Raw genomic sequence first — 25,390 nt, forward strand, 5'->3', positions numbered from 1 at the left:
TAGTCCCTTGGCTGTCCTTCTTTGCTTATGATTCTACGGTCCCATAGTGTAGCGTTGCAACAAACTGATGATTTGCCAAGAAAAACTCACTGAAATGAAACAGTTCAGTAAACAACCAGCTTCACTTAATTTTAAGCGTTCTAATTGAATGTCAGTCAATTATACAGTTGCAATCCATATCTTATTACAAATGCCAAATAATATATACGTGCATTTTAAACAGCACATTTACGTACCTCACAGCACTGTTTTTAAAAAGATGTTATTGTGGTTTGCAATCAAGTGCTCAGTTGTGATTATAGTTTTTTTTTAAAAACTCATCAGTATAGTAATTGCTTAATGCCTATTATTTAAATGCAAATCTGATAAAGTACTTCATTTTCTGTTACATGGATTATTTTCTAGTTAAATGAACCATACAAAAACATTTGTACCTTGGTTTTCAAAGGGTCACCAGTTTCATTTTTTCCTGTTTTCTCTGAAGTTATTTTTGATAAACCTGTTATTTAAACTAAAATTCCAGAAAAAGCCACTATAAAAAACCACTGTTTGATCCTGACCTATTCTCGCTAACCAAACAAACCATAGGTTTCCAAGTTTGGGTATTGCAGAGAACTATAGTTGTGCAAAACTGGAAGCAAATGTTTCTGATTTCCTGTTTGTGGTTACAAGAAGTAAGTGGGGAAGGGCAAACCTGAGGTTTCCCATTTCTTGTTCATAAAGTGGGATGCCATCGTATCTTCTTATGTCTGAACTGGGCTTTACCCTGTTAATGGAAGAACACCAGCACTCATAGGTTTTCCATTGACAGAAGTAGCTTCAAAGTGTTGTGTTGGTTTTCTCAAACATATACAACATACCCTAGCAATTGTCATGTACTGGTATATGATGCAGATCTCTGAAATACAGAGGGAGGGAGAGAGAGAGAGATTGCATGTTACAGCTATTAATAAAATGATAGTTTCTGTTTTGGGACATTAGTCTATGTCCCAAAATTTCACAAACCTTTTGGGACTTAATGTGTTTTTTTTCTATACCATCTTATTTAAGATCAGGATAGTTTTATGCGGTGGTTTCTTCTATGGTATTTATAATCTCCCCCCAAAAAGAATTAGCACATGGAATGGCTTCAGTTGTTATCAGAGCTTCCGTAGGGGTCTTCACTATTAAAAATGAAATGTTTTCTAGGGTTAAGACTAGCTCCATGGAGAGCTTAGAAACTTAAAGAGTAATAAGATTATAGAATTTAAGTTAACTGGGGAGCTGACAGCTTCTGGCTACTTAGCAATCAGAAAGTGGCTTCAAATTGCTTGTGATTATTTCCAGGGAAATAAAGTTACAGGCTGGAGTCCTGTACCCACTTACCCAGAAGTAAGTCTCATTGAAGTCACTGAAGCTTACTTTTGAGTAAACATGAATAAGATCAATAACCCAGCTTGGGAGGATGTCTGAAATTCATAATGTAGGTAGTCTCTGGTAGTAACAGACATTGTTCAATGTACTGTACACCAGTGTCTCCAATTGTAAGAACAGGAGTCTAAGAAATCCCAAGTTGTTATGGGGTAATGGACAGCATTGGGTTTAGACCCATAAAATGCCATTACCCTTCCTAACCAAATTAATAAAGTCCCTTGTATGAAGAAATAACTTCAGTGCCAGTTGTAAATAAATATGTTGAGATGCTAATTTTTCATTGTAGATATAGAATAAATACCACATCAAACTTTAATGTGTTGAAAACAAAGGAACTGAATATATTTTGCTCAGCATATCATTCTTTGATCTTTATCTTGTAAAGGTAGTCCAAGAAATATTCTGAGGATGATGGCAAAACAAGACACTTGCTTGCTAACACACATAATTTTAAAAGTATCAAAACAGAACAAAGACAAGAGGGGATAATGCTAATAGGTGTGTGACTTTCATAAAGTACAGGAGATTATTATCTAATAAAAATTCATAGTTTATCAGAAGAGAATGAAGGAGTTAATTAAATGTAGGGATTATGCTGTGTTGATGACAAAAATATGAGTCTCTTGGAAAAGAGGTTCACATCTGGCTGTCTCTTTCCCCTGCGCTCTGCAGATTTACAGGGCCATAAAATACAGATAAGGAAAGAAAGTTAAACTCTTGTTAATTACCATTATTCCTCAACAGGGGAAGGGGCCCCTTTTGGAAAAATCAACATGGGCCTTAATTTTAGGCTGCTGTCATAATCACCTTTGTACAAAGTGAGCTTCATGGCTGAGTGAGGATTTGAACCCTCGCCTCCCAGGTCCTAATTTGACATGCTTTAACCACTACACTATACTACACTGGCAACTAATTAAAGACCTGTTCCTACACAGAGCTATTGCTCAGTCATACTAAGAGCACTTAAATCTACCCATCAACATTACCTGTTGAATATGAAAGCTCATCATCCGATGCCTTCCCTATAAAGAGTCGTGTGAAGCAGACTGTGTTCTCGCCCCAAATCTCTTTGGCGTATTCTTCTCCTGGTTGCTCTTCTATGCCTTCAGTTTGATTGAAGATGCTGTGTACGTTCATTCAAGGAGTGACTGCGATCTGTTCAACCTGGTTCAACCTTGGTCTCCACACCAAGACAAAAGTGTACCAGGTTCTTATCTGAGAAACGTTGCTTTCAGATGATGCAGCCTTGACAGCACACTCTGAGGAAGCTTTACAGAGACTCACCAACCATTTTGCCCAAGCCTTCAGGAAGTTTGGCCTCACTATCAGCCTGACAAAGACTAACGACCTGGGTCAGGATGTCACCATTGCTCAATGCCATCATTGGTGACCACAAGCTTGAGGTGGTAGACAATTTTGTCTCTGTGAGTTCTACTATAACCAGTAGCCTCTCCATCACGGCTGAGCTGGATAAGTGTATTGGCAAGTCAGCTACAGCTATGGGTTGCCTCTCCAAAGAGGTATGGGAGAATGGGATGCTAACAACCAATACCAAGGTGAAGGTCTACCATGTTGCACATGCTGCTTTATGGAAGTGAGTCGTGAGCAACTTACAACTGTCAAGAATGATGCCTCAATGCCTTCTACATGTGCTGTTTCAGGAAGATTTTGGGTATCACATTGCAGGACAGAGTTTCAAACAAATATGTGCTCTCCCAAGCTCATATTCCCAGCACACGCCTGTCTTAGTCTCTATGCTGGCTTCGTCATGTTCACAGAATGGAAGATGGCAGGATCCCCAAAGGACATGCTCTACAGGGAGCTGGCTTCAGGCACCAGGTCCATTGGCAGACCCACTTTTTGTTACAAAGATTGACATCAACTCCACAGTGTGGGAATCCCTTGCAGATGACCGCAGTGCCTGGAGACAGACAGTCAGATCATGTATCCACTGCAGTGACCAGAGGAGGAATGGCTGCTGGGAGGAGCACAGAGAAAAGAAACTTGGGATTTTGCTACATGCTTTGATCCAGCTTTCTCACAGAAACAATTAGTGAGTTGGCCAAAGGCCAGAAAGTCTGAGCAGAGGAGTTTTCTGCCAGATGATATTTGAACCTTGGAAATGACTCTGCTATTGGTCGTGGTCACCCATATAGGCAGGATGACTCATGGCTTCTGTGTGGTTGGTTGGTCTGTTGGAGTTAGCTGAAGTTTGAGTTCAGATAGAGAGTTAATATCCGTGTCTGTATCTTGTATATAGCAACTTGTGAGTCTGCTGTAAATAATAAACCTCTAAGTAACCAAGTTACTAGTGAGCAGCATTTTGTTCCTGGTCATCCTGTCAGCTTGCAACCAGATACTTCCAGAAAGTCTGCATATACTCTGCAATATCCAACAGAAACGTTGTGGTGCATCTGCAGCAGTACAATTGGATGCCAGATTTCTGCCCCATGTCTGTCTTGTATCATTCTCTACAGCCACAGCAGGCACTGCAACCTTCCAACAGTTTGACTTCACCTGCAAAGGCGCACTCCTCCACTGTGTCCTGAGACAGATGGATACAAACAACATCTTAGAATTTCCCTGGACTTAGTACCCCTACGTAAACAGTTAATTAGATGAGGAAATGAATACTTCTTGTCAAAGGTGGTGGTGTTTTGGTTTTGGTTTGCCCTGTTTTAGTGTTAGATTTTAATAAGAAAGTACCTCTATACAACGATATCGCATTGTGCTCTATAGTAATACAATTACAGAAATATTATTCTTCCAGAAGCTCAATTATAAAGTCCTGTGGATGCTACACTGATTAGATAATAGGATTGGAAGGAATCAAGGAGAATATAATTGATGCCTAGTCCTGATTCGTAATTCACAGTATAAAATGAGTTTCAAACGTATATAGCTCTTGCTCATTTGTAATGGTAATTTTAAGAAAAATTTAATTACTCCTTCTGTGGCATAAAAAATATTTAATATACCAGTTAGGCATCAATTTTTTGTCAGGTAAAAATTGGATATAGTAATTTCCAAATAAAATAAGTTCTGGGAACTATTATCTGTGTGGTAAAACAACATTTTTTTCCCGTTGATGAACACGCTTTTCACTTTCTTGCCTTTTCTCTGCTGCCTGCATTGGTGCTCTCAAACAACAGTGGACTTCTTTAAATTCAGTATTACATCTTGCACTCAGTTGAGCTTGGAGCACAGCTTGCTCAGAGGGATCAGGTGAATACATTTTGCCACACAAATGCAACTGACTTGTGGTAAAAGCCTTCCTTACCATTTGGAAAGATGCTAACAGATAGCCAGGTTCTCCTGAGATAGGCACAAATAGTGTTGAAAGTGGGGTCTCATATGACCAACCACCCCAGATCATCAAGAATCTGCCACTGATCTGCCAGACTAGTCACTCTAAAAAGGGAGAAAATTTTAGTCTGTCATGACATTTACTTATGAAACCTATGCTGGTTTCATAACTGCACAGTGGGGGTTCTTCTAAAGGCTCCCAGGCTGACTGCTGAAGAATCTACCCTAGAACCTTTCCAATTATAATTGTCAAGTTAACCAGTCTGTAGTTTCCTGGATCTTCTCCTTCCCCCATTTTGAAGATGGGGATGGCATTTGCCAATCTATATGGCACTTCATATTGTGGCAGTTCACCTATTCTTCAAAATTTATAGAAGAGACCCTGAAATCACACCTGCAAGTTGCTTTCGTACCCTAGGATGCAATTACCAAACATTCAAAAAGAAAAGACTTCAACTACCCTGCTATCTGTTGGAACTCAAACTCTGCCAAGAATGTAAGTTCCAGCAAGTTCCTCACTTGCCTTACTGACAGTTTCATTTCCCAAAAGTTGGAAGAAGCAACAAGGTGATCATCTATCTTGGACTTGGTCCTCACCAACAGGGAAGAACTGATTGACAAAGTGGAAATACTGACAACCTTGGGAGGAAGTGATGTCATTTTGAGTTTCATGATACAGAGCCAAGGGAAAGTTGAGTGCACTCCAGATTTTAAGAAAGCTGATTTCAAAAAGCTTAAGGAACCACTGGATGGTGAGAAATACTCAAAAGGAAGGGAGTCCAAGATGAATGGGAGTTTCTGAAAAGTAAAATAGCTGTTATGGATACTTTGGTTGAGATTCCGGCATTGCAGGATGTTAAACTGGATGAGCTTTGGGATCTATTCCAACTCTACAATTTTATGATTCTTTGATTCACCAGACCATGAAGCTTGAATTAAGTTAGAGTGGCTAAGTACTCCTATGACCCCTCTTTACCTAATTTTGGCTGCTTCCTTTTGGTGTTCAGTCTCTTTTTGCCAGGCTCAGCACAGTTTTCTTTGTGGGAGAAAGCAGAGGTGTTAAGCAGCATTCTGTACATCAGCCTCTAACATTTATCCATGTTCTCTTTTCAGCAAAACTACCTGTTCATTTCTTCCTCTTGTTCCAGACATAGCCAAATAAACTGTTTTTTTGTTATTTTTGTAAATATCTCTTGCAAGCCTGAACAAGTTGAATTGAAGCCTCTCATTACCACTGTGCCTCTCTTTGAAAATTTGGTAATCTAATCATGGATGGCATCATCTAAGTCTTGGTTGCCTGGTTTGCCAGTTTGTAGCAGACTCCTATAGGGATATGGCTATTAGTTACCTCTCCTTTTATTTTTACTCAAATGCTCTCAAATGGTATTCTCCTTTAGAACCTCAAGCTTCAAGGATAATGTTCACCCATGCATACTAAAATGAAACACTAGGCACCATCATTGGGCTTGATCCAGCTTCTCCTGAAAATTAATCTGTTGATTTCATAGTATGCAGATACTGTACAAGCATCTGAACTGAGCTCTGCCTCTGAAATGGGAATCGGGATCACTGAAGCAGGCTGTTACCTTTATGGGCTTCTGATAGGCTTCTGGTTGGCCACTATGAAACCGTATTAGTCTATTTCCCCCGGCTCTTTCTTCATTTCCCTTGACTTTTATGTAGTTCTCTCAAAATTCTTTTAGACTAACCATTAAGTGGCTTGCAGTTTATATGGTAGGTTCTTTGAGATTTAAAATTGTCGTTCTCAGTACAAAGATAGCAGAACTTCACGGAAGCGTAGCTGTTTTTTTTAATGGATGTGTAATCATTATCTCCCCCCCTCCCCGGCTCATTTACATTGAAAAGCAATTAAACTGTACAGGAAAACTGTGTGATCATGGGATTCTGATGCTGTGTTTTCTGTCCTACAAAATTATTACTCTGGGAGCCATGACCTTGGTCTCCATATATTACCACTTTAATTTTATTCTTTAAATGCCCTTAAAAGGATTTAAGTCCTTTCTCTTTTATGCATGTGTCTTCACATAGATTCTGCTCTTCTGTCAGTACATTTTAAATCTGTTTCTTGAAAGAAACATTTTGATTTACAGAAATGAGCAAAGTGATTCATTCAATAGGAGGCTCAGGGTCATCTCCAGGTTTGAGGGGGCGGGCATGGCAAGATGCCGTCTGTTGGACCTCCTCCTGTGGTAGTGATGGGCAGCAGCATTCTGGTCCATGTCATCTTATTACTTTGCCACAAAGCCGAAGAGGCCGTGCCCAGGGAGCCTGTGCAATCAACTCTTGAAATTGCCCTGACAATATTTTTGTAGCTTTTTATTTATTCTGATATTTTTAATTGTGAATTGTTCTGGGTGTTTTGGCCAAAAAAGTGGTAGATAAATGCAGTTAATAAAATAAATAAACCCCAAGAGCAATGCTTCACCCACTTTCTGCAACAGATTTCATCCCCCCCCCCCAGCTATAAAGATAAAATGGTGGAGAAAGATCCAGTTGAATTTCTGTCTGTCACACAACCTTTTAAAGACACACAAATTCAAAGGGAGAAAATGGCAATCTCAGTTTCTGCTTTTAGTAACATGAACGATCTTGATGAACGGTCTTGAAATATCTTGGTCTTGAGTGGTCAGGAAATTATGACTCTTTGTTTGGCTTTAGTAACATGAATCCATAGAGACTTGCATAGTTCGTTCCTTCCTCTTTAGTATAACGTTCATTGACTTTTTGCCTCCAAAGGCCACCATTCTGCATCAGCTGCTGTATTCACTCTTCACTCATCTTTATTAATATTTTCCGATACAATGCTTCCCTCTGAATGACTTGGAACTGCAATTCCAGCATTGTTAGTAAGTTGCATCCAATATGAGTGTCTTTCTTGGGCATTATAAATATTTTGCAGATTTTACCCAAAGAAGGCAGGGGAAGTATAATACAATATTATGAATTTTAAATATTCTCATGAAGAGATCAGAAGAATTAGCTTTCTAAAAACCATTTGAACTAGCCTTGCTTTACTAGCATATATTATTAAAACTTAAATGTCTACACGAATAGCTGTTCTTTTGCTTCTAATGCAGGCTTATGCATGCCCAAGGATGATCTTCCAAGTGTAATGAAGCATATTTCCAGTCAGTAGATTTCCTTGACAGCTCATACTTTTTGTGTGTTATACGATGGGAAAACTTAAGCTGACAAATATTCAAACAGATTGCACTCTGTGGTATTATTTAGTGGTTTTCCTGACTGCTAGAAACTAGGCAGTATTGACCTAAAGCAGTCATCCACATCACTCTGTGCTTCTCACCAATGCATGGGGTGTGGAGGGGGGGTGTACAAATTTTATCTTCACTCTATCATGGGTGGCAGAACCGAAGTCTCTGAATACCAGATCCAGTTTGTAAATTGCAGGCCCTTCCATAAACATGAAATGAAAGAAAGCAATATGCAGAGTGTGTTGACTTATACGCCAAAGCATATGTTCTTCTGGTATCAGAAATATTTCTAGAGTGGTATGTTGTTCTGTACAAGTGCCAGTGTCTGGGAGGAAATGACATGATGTCTTGTGACAGGAAAAGGTTCCCGAAACTTAACAAAGAAGGAAGGTGTTGATTCTGGTCACATTAGTGTGATGAGTTTCAGCAGTTCTCATGGGTTCATGGCTACCATTTCTTTCTGAGATCTATTAAAGACTGACATTCGAATAGGATCCCAGGCCTGGCACTAGTTGTGCAAATATATCTTTCAAAATTTGTGGAAACCTATGACTCTTCAGGGGATGTTGGGCTCCAATTCCCATCAGTCCCTGGCAGCCTGGCCAGTGGTCAGGGATATTGGGAGTTATAGTCTGACAACAGCAAGGGGGTCACAGGTTCTTGCTGTGGCAGAGCTTTTCAAACTGTATGTCGTGACATGTTAGTGTGTCGGCTGCAGTGTGTAGGTGTAACATGCAAACACTTCCCGCACTCCTCCCGGGGCTAGAAAGGGATTATTCTAACCTCTGGTTGTCTAGTAAAACTGAATTACTGTGTTGCAAAAGGATGCATGTCTTAAAAAAGTGTGTCACCAACATGAAAAGTTGGGAAAGCTCTGCTGTACGGGGTTGCCAGAAGGAATTGCAGCTTCCCCAATGCTTCCCTGTGCTTATCAACTCTGTGCACACTGAAGTGGGGGAGGGGAGACCCTCCCTTCTTTCCAAGAATAGGTGGGGACTTGGATGGCACAGTCAACCTCCAATCTTTCTACACTACAGTGACCTCTCCTGGGCACTTCACCCTCTTCTGTTTTTTTTTAAAATGATATTTATTCAAAATTTCATCAATACATAAACACGAAAAAAGAAACAAGAAAAACAGAAAAATACAGCAAAAAATAAAACAAAAAGAAAAAACCACCCTCTTCTGTACCTTCTATCACGATGAGTGTGATGATGAGATCCTAGATTTTGGGGTGCAGGGAGGAATCAGCTATTTATTGTTCAGGTCAGAGGCTTGACCTCAGTTTTCCAAGCAGTTTTTCAGACTCCTTTCTGATGGGGTTTCTCATAAGGATGAAGAGCTGTGGCAAAATTTGTCCTTCAGGCTACTAGGCCAGTTTTGGATGATACCCAGAGGGTCATGGGGGAGGGGGGAATACCAGCCAGCTCCCTCTAAGAGAAGACAAACATCCTCTGTCATTTCCTCACCATGTTTTAGCCTTATTTTAACTCTGCAATATATATTTTAGTGAAACTGAATTGGGCAGTAGTGTCTATTTTAGCATTTTGCACCAGTGCCTCTGTCCCAGCCATTATTTTATCAATGTTATTGGCTAACATAGATATGTGATGGTAATGATTAGCCCAAACTGATCATGATCACATACCCTAAAGTATAAAGTGTGCAACATCTGTCCACATTTATAAATTCAACGATAAAATAATAAATGGAATTCTTAATCTATTAATCTGGAATAAGGTACTATCAGGGACGCAGGTGGTGCTGTGGTGTAAACCACTGAGCCTTGGGCTTGCTGATCAGAAGGTCAGTGGTTTGTTCGGTCCTAGCTCCTGCCCACCTAGCAGTTTGAAAGCATGTGAAAGTGCAAGTAGATAAATAGGTACTACTCTGGCGGGAAGGTAAACGTCGTTTCCGTGCGCTGCTCTGGTTTCGCCAGAAGCGGCTTAGTCATGCTGGCCACATGACCCGGAAAAACTGTCTGCAGACAAACGTCGGCTCTCTCGGCCAGTAAAGCAAAATGAGCACCGCAACCCCAGAGTCGTTTGCGACTGGACTTAACTGTCGGGGTCCTTTACCTTTACTTTTTAAGGTACTATTAATCAGTAATTAAGAAGGCATTGTTTAAAGCAGGAGTGCAGAAAACTTTGACCCTCCAGAGGTTGTTAGACTGCAACTCCCACTAGCTGCAGCCAGCATGGCCAAGACAGAGGGATGATGGGAGCTCAACAACATCTTGAAGACTGCAGGTTTCCCCATCCCTGATCTAAGCATATATTTAAACATTAATTTAATGTTGTGGGGAAATGTAGAAAATGCAATCCCACCCCCATATATATTTGGATATTTATATCCAGAAATTACAGCTAAAGCATAGCTCACCCTTACATGGATATAAATCCCACTAAGCTTAATTGGACAGGATTTGCCTGGAGCTTGCCCAGGGATATGCAGGATAGAGAAGTACAAGGGCTTGAACTTGGGTTGCATCCCTTCCACTCATGGTGTTTCAAAGGTTCAGGGGTTGCGGACTGGCATAGACAACAGACAAGAGTTTCCTCAGTAATTTATGATCAGCCTGCTAATTGACACCCACCATTGTAAACAAGCACTATGTTGTCATATACTCGGAGGTAAAGTGTGCATATACAGAGTTTATATTTGAAAAAGAAAGGCAAATTGGAATGGAAGCTTTTTAGAAAGAAAATCAATGTCTTCCCAAAAAATAAAAGAAATGCAGCAAATTTGAGTCATCATCCCTTTATCATGACTCTCGCTTTGCTCCCAAAATAAACCAGACTAGTGAAGGCTGCCTACTTCTGACATATTACATGCACTGGTTTTGTTGAAAAGCAAAAGCAGAAGCCCATAACAAAATATAAAGGGAAAACGGTGTAAGGAATTAAATGCCAATCCCTTTTGCCCACCCACAGAGGTCAGAATTAAGGTTATGCCGTGGATTTATAAGGAAACTCATATTGCAGCTGTCTGGACTATACCTGCTTTGAAGATAAATCAGCGGGGTAAATTTCTACTGCTGCCAGTTCTTTAACCTTCTTAAGTACAAGTGTTCAATTCTGGTCCTGTGCTTTGGCAAAAAAAAAAGTCTCAAATTCTGTGCAGCCATATCTTTCAGAAAGTTGATGCCCTTAAGCTCCCAAGGAAGCTTTTTAGGTTCATGTCTCTCCTACCCTCCCTGAGTGATCTGAAAATAATGATAAATTGGAAAAAGTAGCAATTCTTAATAACTGTGTGTAATACACACACACACACACACAGAGAGAGAGAGAGAGAGAGAGAGAGAGAGAGAGAGAGAGAGAGAAGTAGATCAAAATTATGTGTATAGGCTGGAATCAGAGGAGCCCTGCTAATGTGACCTTCATTCCCTTTTTAAACAAACAAATTACTGATCTTGCCTGTTTTCTGAAGATGCCTTCAATTTTACAAGGCACCCATCTGCTAGTCCAATTGCTTTAGTAGTGTATGTATGTTTCCATTGTGGGTGAGGGCATGGAGGTTGCACACTAGTGCTTGCTAAATCATCTTAAGTTTAGCTAGGACTCTTAACTAGATGACTTCTATCTATGCAGAGCCGTTCCTTGTGGTGAGCCACTCAGAGGCTGCTAAACAAATGCATAAGGGGCATTATTGACTTCCCTGGCTCTAACATAGCTCCAGAAACACCCATCTAGTTTCATCTGGACTCACCTAGCATGACTTAGCTATCAGTGCTTCCAGATCACCTACTCCCATAACTTTAAGTGTTTGCACCTTCTTCTCCTCACTTGATCAGCTGCCAGCATCCTATAACAGAGCCCAAACTGAAAGACTGTTTCCATCAGCATTCCATGTAGTACAGGAACAATAAAGTCTACAGAGAAGAGGCACCATTCATCTTAAAGCAGGTTCTTATGTTACTTGAGTGTCAATGGCACTTTGGGATCTTGGGTAACATTGATATGAGGAGGTACTGCACTATAGTCTCCTGGCATGTGGCCTGAGGCATCTTCTGTTGCTCTGTGAGAGGGAACAGCACTACAGCATTTCACCTGCCATTGGGTTAACCAATTTATAAGAACCAGTTTATGGAATCCCAAGGGAGAGCACTTAACATTTTTTTAAAAATGATTATAATGTTTCTGCACAATTCTGGTTTCCTTTGAAACCAATTGCCCTAGATGGACCTTATGCTTTGTTGCTTTATATTACATTATCAAATGAATAATGCTTGTTTTGTGTTGTTTTTGTACTGTGTGCTTTTAATTACAAATTAATTCAGCTCCATTTACAAGTGAACATAGTATCAGACATAATATGCAACAAAGGCATTTCAAACCATGGGCAATTAAATCCATTCAGTCTTTGTCCATATAAATAAATTGTGTAGCTTCTGTGTATGAGGTTTTTCTTCTTTTGTATGAATTCCAACAGATAACATACAGGGACAAAACGTGATCCCTTTGGTCCTTTAAGTGGGATTTGTGCCTTACTTCATTGTTTTGCAACAGTACAAAGGCTGCACCAAGGCCACTGAGATTTTTGCTTCATGATTCTGTCTCCTGCTGAGCATGTTGTTTGGCTGAGATTGCTGGAGAAGGGCAAATACTCTAAATGACAATCATTTTAGGAAGACCTTGTCCCTCCCAACTGGTCTCTTCTTGGGACAGACGTGTTTGCATATGTCATGTGTCATTAACAAAAATATGTGGCTTTGTTTTCATTTTAGTATCTCAATTAAGAAAAAAAAGGGGGGGTGGACTTATGGGCTTAGAATGGATTGCATGTGATGTTGCTAATGTTTCCTGGAAATGAAAAGCTATGATAACAGCTGCTGTCCTGGCTCCTTTTCAAGATTTTTGTTTAAACAGCAGCCATTTACAAATAGTTAAAAACTATTTCTAGTGCACTCACATTGTTACCAAAAACACCATAAGGCATTGCAATTATTTACCAAGAATTCTTTGTAATTCCTTACCAAGTTGCTGGTCCCCCCTCCCCCATCCCGCTTATAAGTCTGGTTAAAGAAAGAGTGACCTCACAGTTGGGGGTAGCTCAGTGGTACAGGATGTGGCTTGCATGCAGAATATCATGGGTTCAGTCCCTGACATCTCCAATTAAAAGGATCAAGTAATGGGAAAGACCTCAGAGAGCTTTTGTCAGTTGATCTAGGCAATACTGGGTAGACGGTATAAAGCAGCTTCATGGACCGTTTTGGCAAACTTCTTTTTTCTGATGTCTCTCCCTCCTAGAAGAGTCGATTACATACATGTCCCACACTCCATAAATACCCTAAAGGCAAGGGCATTGTATATGGATTTCCTTCCTCCCACTCCTCCTGAATTTTGCCCTTGCAGCTTTTTGGTTTTATCCTATTGAAGGTAATGGAGCAAATTCCTCCATTACATTAATGGGGGTTAAGAACCTGAGAAGCTGGCAACTCTTCTCTTGCTCCAATTTTAAAGTGAATCAAAGAATTTGGGGGGCCATAAAGCTCATGTCCTTTGAGTTGGGCTTTAATGAGCCCCTTCAGTTATTTCCTGGGCTCAGGAGAACTTCACTGACATCTCTAAAAGGTATGCACAGTTCAGAGACTGTGGATAAAGACTTCCAACTCTCACAGTAAAAACAATTTTAAAAGCACTTCACACACAACAAAGTGTGACTATGTCTGTTAGCTTAGATGACTTTAAAAAAGAATGAGAAAAAGTATGCCTAAGCAAAGTTAATTATTGTATATTTATGGTATATTATTTAATGTACCTTATCTGTACCAATACATACAACCTATTTCTTGAACCCCTAGTGTCCTGGTCTGACTCAAGGATTTCATATAAATTGTTTGAATGGAAGTTGCATGTGCAGAAATGTATCTGTCTCCTTTAGATGATAAATACATGACACACTGTGCATTTAGGGCTGACCTTTGCACTCTGTATCACTGATTCTTTGACCAATTTAAACTGATCAGCATAAACAATGGATCGGTTTAAACAATGCTGATCATGTCTTCAATCTTAGTTTTCCTAGTTTCTACAGAGAAAAGACAAGTTTGATAAGGGAAGAATTGCCTTCTGACATTATGAGTTGGTTTTGTATTTGTGTTTTCAGCATCTAAATGGGAAGATCACCGATATCCCTGGCAGGGTGAAGATTTTGGCAAAGTTCTTTTTAAGTCTATAGTACAGGAAAGATTCAAGTTTTGGACTTTATTGGTTATTGAATTGCATTGGAAATATGCAGACTGTGCTAAATGTAAACTAAATGTAAGGGACTGGAGTTGGGAATAGCTCTCCATAAAATGGCAGTGTTAGCTTGTATCATTGACCAGTCTTGCCTTTTCAGAAATTAGGTATATGAACAACTAAACATACTTGATATAAGTAGAAGGTGCTTCTCTCCTTAAACTTTCATTGAAATCCTGATCTCGTATCATGATATCACCTTTGGAATAAAAGGAAAAAAACTTTGAGGAAGGGGCTGTAGAGCTTGGAGTGTACTTTCCAGGCATTTTGGAGCTTGAGTGAATGTGGAAAGCCCTTAACACAACACATTAAACTGAAAGGGTTTTTGTTCATTGAATATATTTATGCAGCATGCTAATTTGAGTGGAAGCTTGAAAACTGTAGCACAAGGCTTCCCACACATCCACAAAAACATTGCTTGTTCAGCTGCTATTAAATTTTGGGAAGTGCAGTAGGACGCAGGGAACTTCATTTCTATAAACTTGCTTAAGGTAAGAGCTCCTTAGCTTAGGATCCAAGCCACAGATGGCAACAGTACTCATGGCCAGTAGGTAGTTGAGGAGAGAGAGAATTTAGCTGGCATAAGCTGTGAGGCATCTGATGATAGCAGTTATCTTTGCACGAAAGATTGCCTTGATTTGTCCTGATTTGATACATGAAGTTGAGGAATTGATCTTTCTCTGTGCTTTGTGTGCATCTCTGTTTGTTTTAATTACATGTTTCATGACATGCCTTGAACAGAATTGTTCAATGTTGATAATAATGACCACAATCAATACAGCCTCTGAGGAGCAAGACCAATACAGAACACATTTTTGTGCCTTCTCCATTGAAATGGTTGAATGGCCTTTGACAAAAGGATTTAAGCTGGAACTCTAGCACCTGCTTCAAAGGATCTTCAGTAGTCTCTTTGAATCTCTTTCTTTTCAAAAAGACCCCGGGCAGATTTGAACTATTAAAATCTTGGGAAGTTACTTTTTCTACCTTTCTGGCTACACAGTCATTCCAGTTTCAATTTATGTCTTCCATGAAGTATGAGACCTTGAGGAAAGGTCCTTTCAAGGGCAAGTATATATCATTGATTTGAATAGAGGTGTTTGAACACATACAAAAGATTAAAACATCTTGAATAGAAACGGCTGCCTCTGCTTAGAAGTGGAAGCTAATAAGCCACAGAAAAGTCTGTAGTACATTTTATAACCATCAAGAACTTCCATAGATATGAATAGATCTCATTTACTCCTGCCGATTGTTTCCTCCAACTCAGCCAAGTGCCATGCATGCATCTCTTCTACTACGGTCTGAAGAAAGACCGGGGAGATGTGTGTAATGCGGGATCCATGGAGTCTCTAGCAATAGACATGACTCTGCCCCAGAAGAGGAAGAAAAGAGGTGGTCATTTTTCTCTTGGGATAGGAACATCCCTAAGATGGAAGAACTTTTCATCTTTTCATCCTATGTGAAAGAAAAACTCCTCTCCCTCCCCCCAACCTATTATTGGGGATGGCAAAGGGAAGACTGGCATGCTTGGTAGCTGTTCAGTACTTCTTCTCATTGCCCAGATAGGAGAATGTAGGAGCAGGGTTTGTGGCATAGAGAGCAGGATAGTATTTGCATAGGAACCATAGAAAAAACAGGAGGATTTGGTAACCATAGCCTTCATACTGTCATGTATGTGTATTGAATTGTAGTTGGATACTGATGGAACTGGTGGGTTGAGCCTTTATACCCCTTCCAGACTTTTCAGATACATTCCAATTCTGGTCTCTACAATAATAGGTGATCTATATTACAGAAATCAATGTTTTCTTGTATATATGAACACTTAAAAATAATAATATTCATTCTTAGAAAAATGCGCAGACAAAAATCTGAAAATTTTGAAGCAATTTAAAATCCTCCTTCATTATTAGCCTGACAGGTAATGGGTCCTCCTCCTACATCAGGCAATATCACAAGCATTTGATCTGGTTTACATAAAAACAATCTGCTGGATCAGGTCAATGACCAATCTAGCCTAGCATCCTGTTCTCACAGTGGCCAACCAGATGCCAATGGGAAGCCAGCAAGTAGTTGTTGACATCCATCTGTCTTGAGAGACAATGAGGTGTGCCTCCGGCAGTGAAGTCAAACCTCTGCATTACAGCACCAAAGTGACCTCCCTGGGGCGCAAATTGGAGCAGTGTGCATAGAGGTCCTGGGTTGCCCAGAATAACAAGACCCACTTCTTGGCCTCACTTTTGTGGTCCAAAGGAAAGCAGAGAAATATGTTTGGCACCAGCTTGCCTGCAGAAGTTGCCAGAAAAAGGCGTAGGGACTGAGCACAGCAGCACTCTCTCCATTTTTAATTCCCCATATTTAACAGCAGAGGTAGAACATAGCCATCTTCCATTAATTTGCCTAATCCTTTTTTTTAAAGTCATCCAAGTTGGTGGCTATCATTGCCTCTTGAGGAAGCAGATTCCATAGTTTACTTATGTGCTATGTGAAGAAGTACTGCTTTTTGTGTGTGTGTCCTGAAACTTTTGTTTGTTTTGTTTCTGATCACACTATCTTACATTTCTTCAAAGGATTTGAGTGATCATACCTGGGGTTTATCCCGTTATTTTCCCACAACAGCCCTTTGATGTATGATAGGCTGAGACACAATGACTGGCCTAAGGACCTTAGGGAGCTTTCATGGCCCAAAGATGGGATAGAATTGCCTAAAATGAATAAATATATTTTAAAAAATCACCCAGTGAACTTCATGGCTGTGTGGGTCTCCTGGCCGGCATCCAGATCTCTAACCACTGCATCATACTGGCTGTCCACAATCACAACAGAAGAATTGCCTCACCTCTGGTACCATCATCTGAAACAGCTCTTAAGGGATATAAAAACGCAAACTCACCTTTTAATATAATAAGTACCTTTATGTGGATAATAACAGACAGAAGCCTGATGCCCTAATCTGGGAATTACTTGTAATTCTAGCTCCTACCATTTCTAATTCCAGTTCTCTAGATCAGCAGTTCTGCCCAGCATTGAGCAAAATCTTTTCCTATGCACAGTAATAATAACACTGCTGCTTCCTAGGACAAGAGCCCTTTGCTGCATGCTGCGTCTGCAAGACATTTCACTTGGGGAGTGTGGCATGACAGATGTGCTCTCTGAAATTTCCTTCATGTTGATTAATTCTCTGCCACTAAGGGAAGCTTCAATAAACAGCTTGAATCCAATCCAGGTTCTGGCATCTTACGTACAGCTTTCTCTGTGGTTGCCCACATGTTCGCTATACAATAAATAACACGAAAATAACATTACGCTAGAGAAGGGCAGGCTGAGACTGCTGCGCACCAGTGGCGAGGGTTCCCCCACCCCTCCATGTACTCATTCTAATTATTATTATGACTAGATACTTAGCCTTAGGTGTGCTGAGGAAATCAGTATGACTCATCTGTCTAATGCTGGCAAATGCAGGGGTGGATGTTGTCCTGATGGGTAATCATCCCCATCTTTGCCTGAAAGATTTGCTAATTCCTGTAGCTGTGTAGGGCAACTATTGTGGAGCATAGCAGGAGTCTTCTTTGCTGAAATAGCCTTTCAGTAGCGTCACTTATAAACTGTGTCATGAAATTAGAAGGAACAATGGCTGTCTTGAGGATACGAGCTCTGCATGTGGCATGCATTGTCAGTAATGATAGTCTGTGCATCACTTTGTGCCATCCTTTATAGCTCATTCTCTTATGCCTGACCCTTTCGGAGTATTTTTTTACTCGGTCCTCCGAGCCGTCATCTCTTGTAGAATTATTTTGCTAGCCTGGCATCCTTACTGATTTTTGTCTGCATCAGATCAAGCTATCACCATGTCTCACCATCAGCACAGTTGCAAAGTATGTTTATCTTACCCAGAGCTAACCCAAATCTCTAGCTTTGTGTCTTTGCTATTTTAGAGTGGTAGATGTTTTGAAAGAGCAAACAGAATCATTTTTTAAGGCAGACACATGTTTAAGGGTGAATGCAGTGGTCAAGCCTAAGGGCCAGTGAGAACCATGGATGACAGGAAGGCCAAAATTAGCCAGCGGCACCAGACTGACCCTTCAGTGGCACCTGATTTCACTGTTGTGGGACTGCCCTAATGTGGAACTCTTTGTCCTTCCTTCCTCTGTTCCACAGCTCCAGTGGTGCAGAGATCCAGTGCCTAACATGAGCTTGAGTTCTGTGGCACCTGAGAGGGTTCCATGTTCAACTTTTTTAAAAAAAGAACTAATAATGTGAAGGAAACAGAGAATATACCAGTATTTTACTGCTTTCCTTTCAAGAATTAAGACCAGCAATTTTCCTTGTGAAAGTTCACATAATAAATGATAGGTGCCAGAGTTTCTCTTCAAGGAAGTGTGACATTTAAACCATCCCGGACTCTGCGTTCATCATCAGATGCCAGGGGTGCCAACTTGAATAAAATATGGGGGGCAGGTACCTCCACCCTGCATAATCAATCACAAGATGCAGTGCACACACCAACTGGATGGCAATGCCCATCAACTTTGGGGGAATATCATCATAATTCTACATTGCACTGGTGACCCCATTTAGGTATGAAGATGCAACTCATGACTTGCACTGGCTCAGATAAAGCCAAGGAATGGATTGGAAAATCACTAATAAGGTGTTGACATAAATTGTTTGTGAAAGATAGCCCATATAAATGCTTATTTCAAATGGCATCTGGTCATGCTCTCACTATCATGAATTTGTCACATTAGACCTGGGAGTTGCATATAATCTATATGTTATGTTTACACCTTTTAACTGTGAGCTGTTTATCTTCCGGACTGGTTTTCTAGTTCATTCCTTTTGCCTGTGCTCACTGACCCAGTTTTGATATAACATTGTTGTGTTTTCTTAATGTGAAAATGTTCAAGTCCTTATGTTCTCTCATGAGGTTTATAAGAACCTATTTCATGGACATTGGAATTGATAATTCCATGAGATTTGCTCCTCATGTGATTTATTGTAATGTCAGAAAGTGTTGGATGGGTTTGGAGTGCTGAAAAGCAGTAACATCCAGGGAATCAGAGGTTGCTGACATCATACTTGGGACATGTGTTTGGGAGGGAACAAAGCAACCATTGGTCAAGGCCTCCAATAAAGTGCATTGAAATAACCATTGTTGATGTAATATAGCAAAATCTCACACTATGTGTCATTGTGGCTCAGCTCCTTGCAGAGAAGCATGTGTTTTATTTTGGGCATGTAACTCAAGAGACCCACTTCAGAATCAACCTACTAATCAGCTGCCGCTGGAGTGAAGAACTGTTAAAATGCTGCTTTGTTCCTAGCATTCTACTTGGGATGAGTCTAAGTGCAAGCAAAGGAAGAAAGTAATAAATTAAGAAGATCCTGTTCTCAAATAGACATGGAATCTCCTGCTTAATTTCTGAGTACAGTAAAAGAGTTCATTAGCCTGATTCTCACTCCTGACCTAGGGCAATTTCACACCATACATTTAAAGCACATTCAATGCACATTTAAAGCACATGACCTCCCCCCAAAATCATAGTAGCTGTAGTTTGTTAAGGGTGCTTGAAATCTATAGCTCTGTGAGGGGGAAACCACAATTCCAAGGATTCTTTTAGGGGAAGTCCTATGCTTTAAATGTGCAAAGCAGCATCTGAACAGTCCCTGAAGTGAAGCCTCATAGATCAGATCTAATGGGCTAATGTTTCAAGAGACACGACTGAAAGAAAACTGTCCTTGCACCCTCACTGCTCCTTGGCTCCAAAGAGAATGTCAAGCAAGGAGAAGATTATTTGGCTTCCTACATGATTCTTCTGGCTTCTCTGACACTGTCAACAGAATGGATAAATAGTGTTAGGAGGGACGTTGAGTTTTATGGTGAGGACACCTGTCTGCTATTAACAAAAGTGAGCCCAACCAATGTCACATGAGCCATCAAATAACCTTCAGGCAATCACTGTTTTCAGTCACTATATATCCATGCTGGGTTACAGCCAGAGATATACGGGACTAAAAAACTCTGACTTATTGCCAAACCTCTAAATCATCCAGTACTTACTGCCAAATTATCTTTGGTATGATTCTGAATATATTCATGCTGAAGAGGGTTGTAGGATGTTCCCTTATATGGCCATGATATATTAACCTTTTACTCCAGAGTAGTCACATTATTTTCCATTGAGATTACACTGAAGTAAGGGCTTGGAAAATAATTTGGAAGCAATTCCAGTGAAGTCAGTGAGGCCTACTTCTAAATAAATATGTTTAGAATCAGAGCGCAAGTCTCATCAAAGTCCTGGGCGAAGGATTATGTATCCAAGTTTTACATTTGTTCCATATTTGCACAGGCATCTAGACTTTCTTTCTTGCAAGAACGGATATACTATCTCACTTCAGATATGTGTTACCAGTTACTTCCCAAGCTGCCTCGCAGCAGAGTAAATGGAAAAGACTGTTATTCCATATAAGGACTCAAATAATTTGCCCTATTGGTGCTGACTTAATTTAACATATTTTTCCCCAGAACCCCAACATTGCTTGTGTTGTGTGGTTTTCTTCAAAATGACTGTTCTGCAACAAACCACAGCTCCCTTTCTTCCAGTCACGATAAGCAAATGGATCTGGTGTTTGGCAGGGACCGGCCCCTTGGAATAATCTGTAATGTGTTCAGCCCTTTGCCCTTTTCTCAGAAGCGTCAAGTTAGAATGCAGCTTCAGAAAGTAAGGCAAAGACTGCCTGGTGAGCTATCCAGAACTGTGTGGGATCAGGCCTTCAAGTCCTCTTCAGGCTGGTAGGAAATAGGTAGACCCAACACATGCCCCTTAGTTAATAAGGCAGCCTCCTGATTGACCAAACTAGACATTAAAACCAGGTACCTGACCTTTTGTGATTACCTAGTTGAGAGAGTAGTACATCCATTCTCTCTTGGCTCCTGAGCTTGGCCTCAGCTCATCATCCTAACAGGGACTTCGCAGAGTAGGGGTAGCCCACACTGTGCCCTCCAGATTTGTTGAACTACAGTTCCTATAATCCTTGACCATTGGCCAGGCTGGCTGGACTGACTGTAGCTGGAGTCCAGCAACATTGGGAAAGCAGAACATTGGCTTCCCCTGTCATAGGCATACACACGTAGGACCACACCAGCTGCAGTGTCCCCCAAAGATAGAAACCAGCAGTGGGCAGATGAAATAACTGGGGAAATAAGAATAGGTTCAGGTTCTGTCTGTAAATAGATCCCTAAGATTTCATGATTCTGCCCTTATGTTATTGCTGCAGCAAAAATCTGCAGCCTTAGGGCACATAGAGATGGCTCTAATTTCCAATGGCACATGTGCTATGCCAGTGCATATGCAGTCTACTGTACAGAGAGAAGCTACTTTGGCAGAACATGGTCTCCTGCTGGTACGTATGGCTGATAAGATGAAGTCTGCATGGAAGGCTTTCTGACAAGCTTGTGTGCAGCAGAACCAGGGTGTTGTTGTTGTTGTTGTTGTTGTTGGGCACCTATATTTTCAGATGAAGATGAATTTACCATTAGTATGCACTGCTTGTAATGATTTTCTAGAGCAAAGGTTGTACTGTGATATCTGCACGAGACCATCTAGCCTAATATATTCTTTCTTTTTTTAATCAATCAGTTAATTCGGGAGATGGCATTGACTACAGTCAGCAGAAGCGTGAAAATATCGGAGACTTGATTCAAGAGACACTGGAAGCCTTTGAGCGCTATGGTGGTGAAGATGCCTACATAAACATTAAATACATGGTTCCAACTTACCAATCATGCCTGTTAAACTAACAAACAGAAGGAGTGAGGCTATTTACATTCTCCAGCTCTGTCAAATGTTCTGTTCCTCATTCTTTCCCTGCATCTACTAAAACAGCAGCTTCTGGACCTTTAGACTGTGTGGTACTATTGTGAACCAGTCTTTCCAATACATAAATAGTGCCTGTTTCTTTGATTACAATAGTGTACTGTGCTTATTTGTCCTGTGAATTGCTTCTTTATCACAAAAGCGGAGTGGAGCAGGAGCCAGAGTCGAACCTTCAGTTGTATGGACAATAAAACTATAATTTTCGTACGCATTTTGGCAATTGCTCTTCTGTGTCCTCTTGCCCTGGGGGCGATGTCAGAGACTGTAACGAGGAGAGTTTATGCTGACTGCTTAATAGGAGAAACAGCGGTTCAGCAGTGACTCTCTAGCAGCTGGTCAGAATAATGGTCTCTGACTCACAATAAAACTTTTGAGCATATATACCAATTATAGGAGGGATTTTTGTGTAGCCCATTAGAAAGCGCCTTCATAAACTTAATTAATGATTTGTGCGCACGTGCCGTCGAAGCTTCCAGATGTTTGTATTTTTCAGCACAGAATATAAGCTCCTACTTCTACAGTATTTAATTAAAACAAGAAAACATGGCAAGGTGGGGTTAGGGGGCTTTAAAACAAAATGTGATAGTAATGAAATGTTGCACCATTATTTGTCTAAAAGGGCAGTTGGCCCTTTTCTGTCTCTGCGACTTGTAGCGCTTGCTCCCCAGAGGATCCCTCTCACTGCCACTGATTTGGTTTGGTTTGTATCCATAATGTGCTCACAATCGTTTTCTCCAATAGCCTTGCCTAGGATAGAGCCTGTGGACTAGAACAAACCCCCAAGCAATTTTGTGTGGCACCTGGCAGCCATGTCAAAACTTTAAACACAGTGCAGTAAAAAAACGCCTGCACTTTCATACATCCAAAAAGCGTGTTTACCATATCTGATCCTGCCCCATCCACATTCTATGGTGGCTCTGACCATGCTTGCTGGGGCTGATGGTCAAGCAACATCGAGAGCCACAGGGTTCTCCCCCCACCCACCCCCTACCTTAAAGGATTACATGCTAGCTAGGTAATGTAAAGGCAGACTGGCTGAAGAGCTGCTAATCTTGGCAATGTCTATGTAACTGTGACAGGCAGGGTTTTCCTAAGCAATTACAGCATAACTCAGGTGCTTTACAAAGTACAAAAGCAAGGCTCAGGTACTTAACACATTAAAACCCCTTTTCATAATGCTTCTTTCACATGCATTGCTTAGCTGTTCTTCTGCTATGAAAACAAGAAAATTGATTAAAAGAATACAGGAGTCCCCACCCGCCACTTTCTTTCTCGCAAGGAATGCTGACCCTTGCATCTACCAGTTCTCAGCCCTAATATTACATAGTGACACAGTTTATAGAAGAGTATACGGCTAGAACCGTAGGAAAAGCTAGGCACTAACCCCCCCCCCCAAATTGGTATTTAGGGCAAAGGGTCTGTTTCAGCTTTTGGCCCTCTTTCCCCATCTGCCCATCCCATTTGCAACAGAAGTGCCAGTTCAAAATGTGATGCATGTAAATCTGGTGGGCCCCCAGTTCCTGATTCTGATATTGGGCTGGGCGGGTTAAAGTAAAACACTAGAGGTGCTGCACCAGCTCTTGCTGCGAACAGAGCTCTTTTTTCATGCTAAAAGCCTCCAGGCCCAGAAGAATCAATGCATTCACAACAGAGGAACTGCATGTACATTATGGAGGCTGGTAGTGCTGGGGCTGCCAAAGCAATAAACATTCCTCAGGGCACACCCTTTCTGGCAGTTTTTCCCTGATGGCCCATGCGGGGAACATACATGCAAATGGAGAACTTAAAAAAGATCTCACAATAGAGAACTGTCCCCTCCAGCTAATCTCAAAATATTTTGAATGACTGATAACTACCGTGTGGAAATGAACTGTTTCTGACTGGAATCAAAGTCCTAACTAACACTAAACCCAAATCTGAAAGAAAACATGAGAATAGGAAAGGTCCTTGTACGTTTGCAAAGTTTGTTTTAAAAACACCGCTTAACCTGCACACAGTGCCTGAATGAATGAGAGTAGTTAAAACACAAGCCAGTTAACATTCAGTATTTTAAAGTCTTGTTAAATCAAATGGGAGTGTTCAGTATGTTTTAACTCTCCCACTGAAGTCAGAGGGACTTAAAAGTACTTAGCTGTCTGAATTATCACCACTTGCGCATATAAAACAGCAGAATCCTCACTGTTCCATTTTCACTAATATTGTAGGCTTATTTTTTTGGTCTGTGAAAATACAATAATGCTACCAGGAGGAACCCTTGGCTAAGTCCACTGGACAAACAAAGAGAGAATAGTTAGTTATAATAATGGCTCTCAGATCTAGTTACGCCTTTTTTTCTGAATGTCCTTTAAAACACTTTTATGGTAAGATACAAACAGGACAGACAAAGTCAAAAGTATAATGGTGTTTGTTTTTTTTTAAATGATATTAGAGCATAGAAAGAGCCCACCCGACAAATTTCGAGCAGCTGGACTAGTCTGATGGGCAGGGAGGATTACAATCACAGGTTGGTATGTCCCTCAGCAAGTATTCCCCCCACCCCTTTGTTCCATAGCACAGAAGGAAATCGGCACACATCACCCTTACAAAAATAGAACTGATGAGCAAGAGAGGAAAGGCTAGAGAGAGGCCTGCCCCTCTCCTCCACAGTGTGCTTCTCAACAAATGCACTGCCAAAGCTGAGATGTGCACTGGTTTGAGTGATGTGCCCAGATGGTGTTTCACTACGGAGCTGGGCTCCCATGAAACTTCGTTACAGCCTAGATGACAACAGCATCTAGGGCCCTGGTGAGCTGGGAGGCGATTTATAAATCATGATAAACTTCTTAGGGGTGACCCGGAATAAAGAGACCTTGGATCAAAGCCTTTGCCTTCATATAAACCTATAGAGCCCCATCACTTAAAGTACTGATTGCTGCATCTAAGAATATATATTGTAGAGACGGGAAAGGCACAGCAAATGACAAGCAAGAAAATTATGGGGTTGGAACAACTCCCCTACAAGCAAAGGTTGCAATGTTTGGGGCTATTTGCTTTCTAATAAGTGATAGAAAGTGGGGACATGATAGAAGGTGAAATTATGCATGATTTGCAGGGAGTAAATACAAAGAAGTTTCCCCCTTCCTCCTAATACTAGAACCAGGGAGTCATCAACTGAGTGGAGGCAGACTCAGGCCAGGCAAAAAGAAATACTTCTTCATACAGCAGAAAGTTAAGCTATGGCACTCCACAAGAAGCGGTGATGGCCACCAACCTTGACAGCTTCAAAAGAGGGTTATACAAATTCATGGCGGATACAGCGATCAGTAACTGTAGGCCTGGC

The 25,390-nt window shown here is 40.8% G+C and overlaps 1 protein-coding gene across 2 annotated transcripts in view; it reads left to right on the forward strand.

The window, feature by feature from the left end:
• PACRG (parkin coregulated) overlaps positions 1-22,158 on the forward strand; it is a 223,056-nt gene extending 200,898 nt beyond the window's left edge. For both annotated transcript variants that reach the window (XM_053382350.1, XM_053382349.1), the window contains one exon: positions 21,835-22,158. In XM_053382350.1, coding sequence (XP_053238325.1) covers positions 21,835-21,995 — 161 coding nt within the window. In that variant the 3' untranslated portion in view covers positions 21,996-22,158. The remainder of the gene's footprint in view (positions 1-21,834) is intronic.
• The last annotated feature ends 3,232 nt before the right edge of the window (positions 22,159-25,390 follow it).

This window comes from Podarcis raffonei, chromosome 3 (genome assembly GCF_027172205.1).
Source record: "Podarcis raffonei isolate rPodRaf1 chromosome 3, rPodRaf1.pri, whole genome shotgun sequence".
Classification (NCBI taxonomy): Eukaryota; Metazoa; Chordata; class Lepidosauria; order Squamata; family Lacertidae; genus Podarcis; species Podarcis raffonei.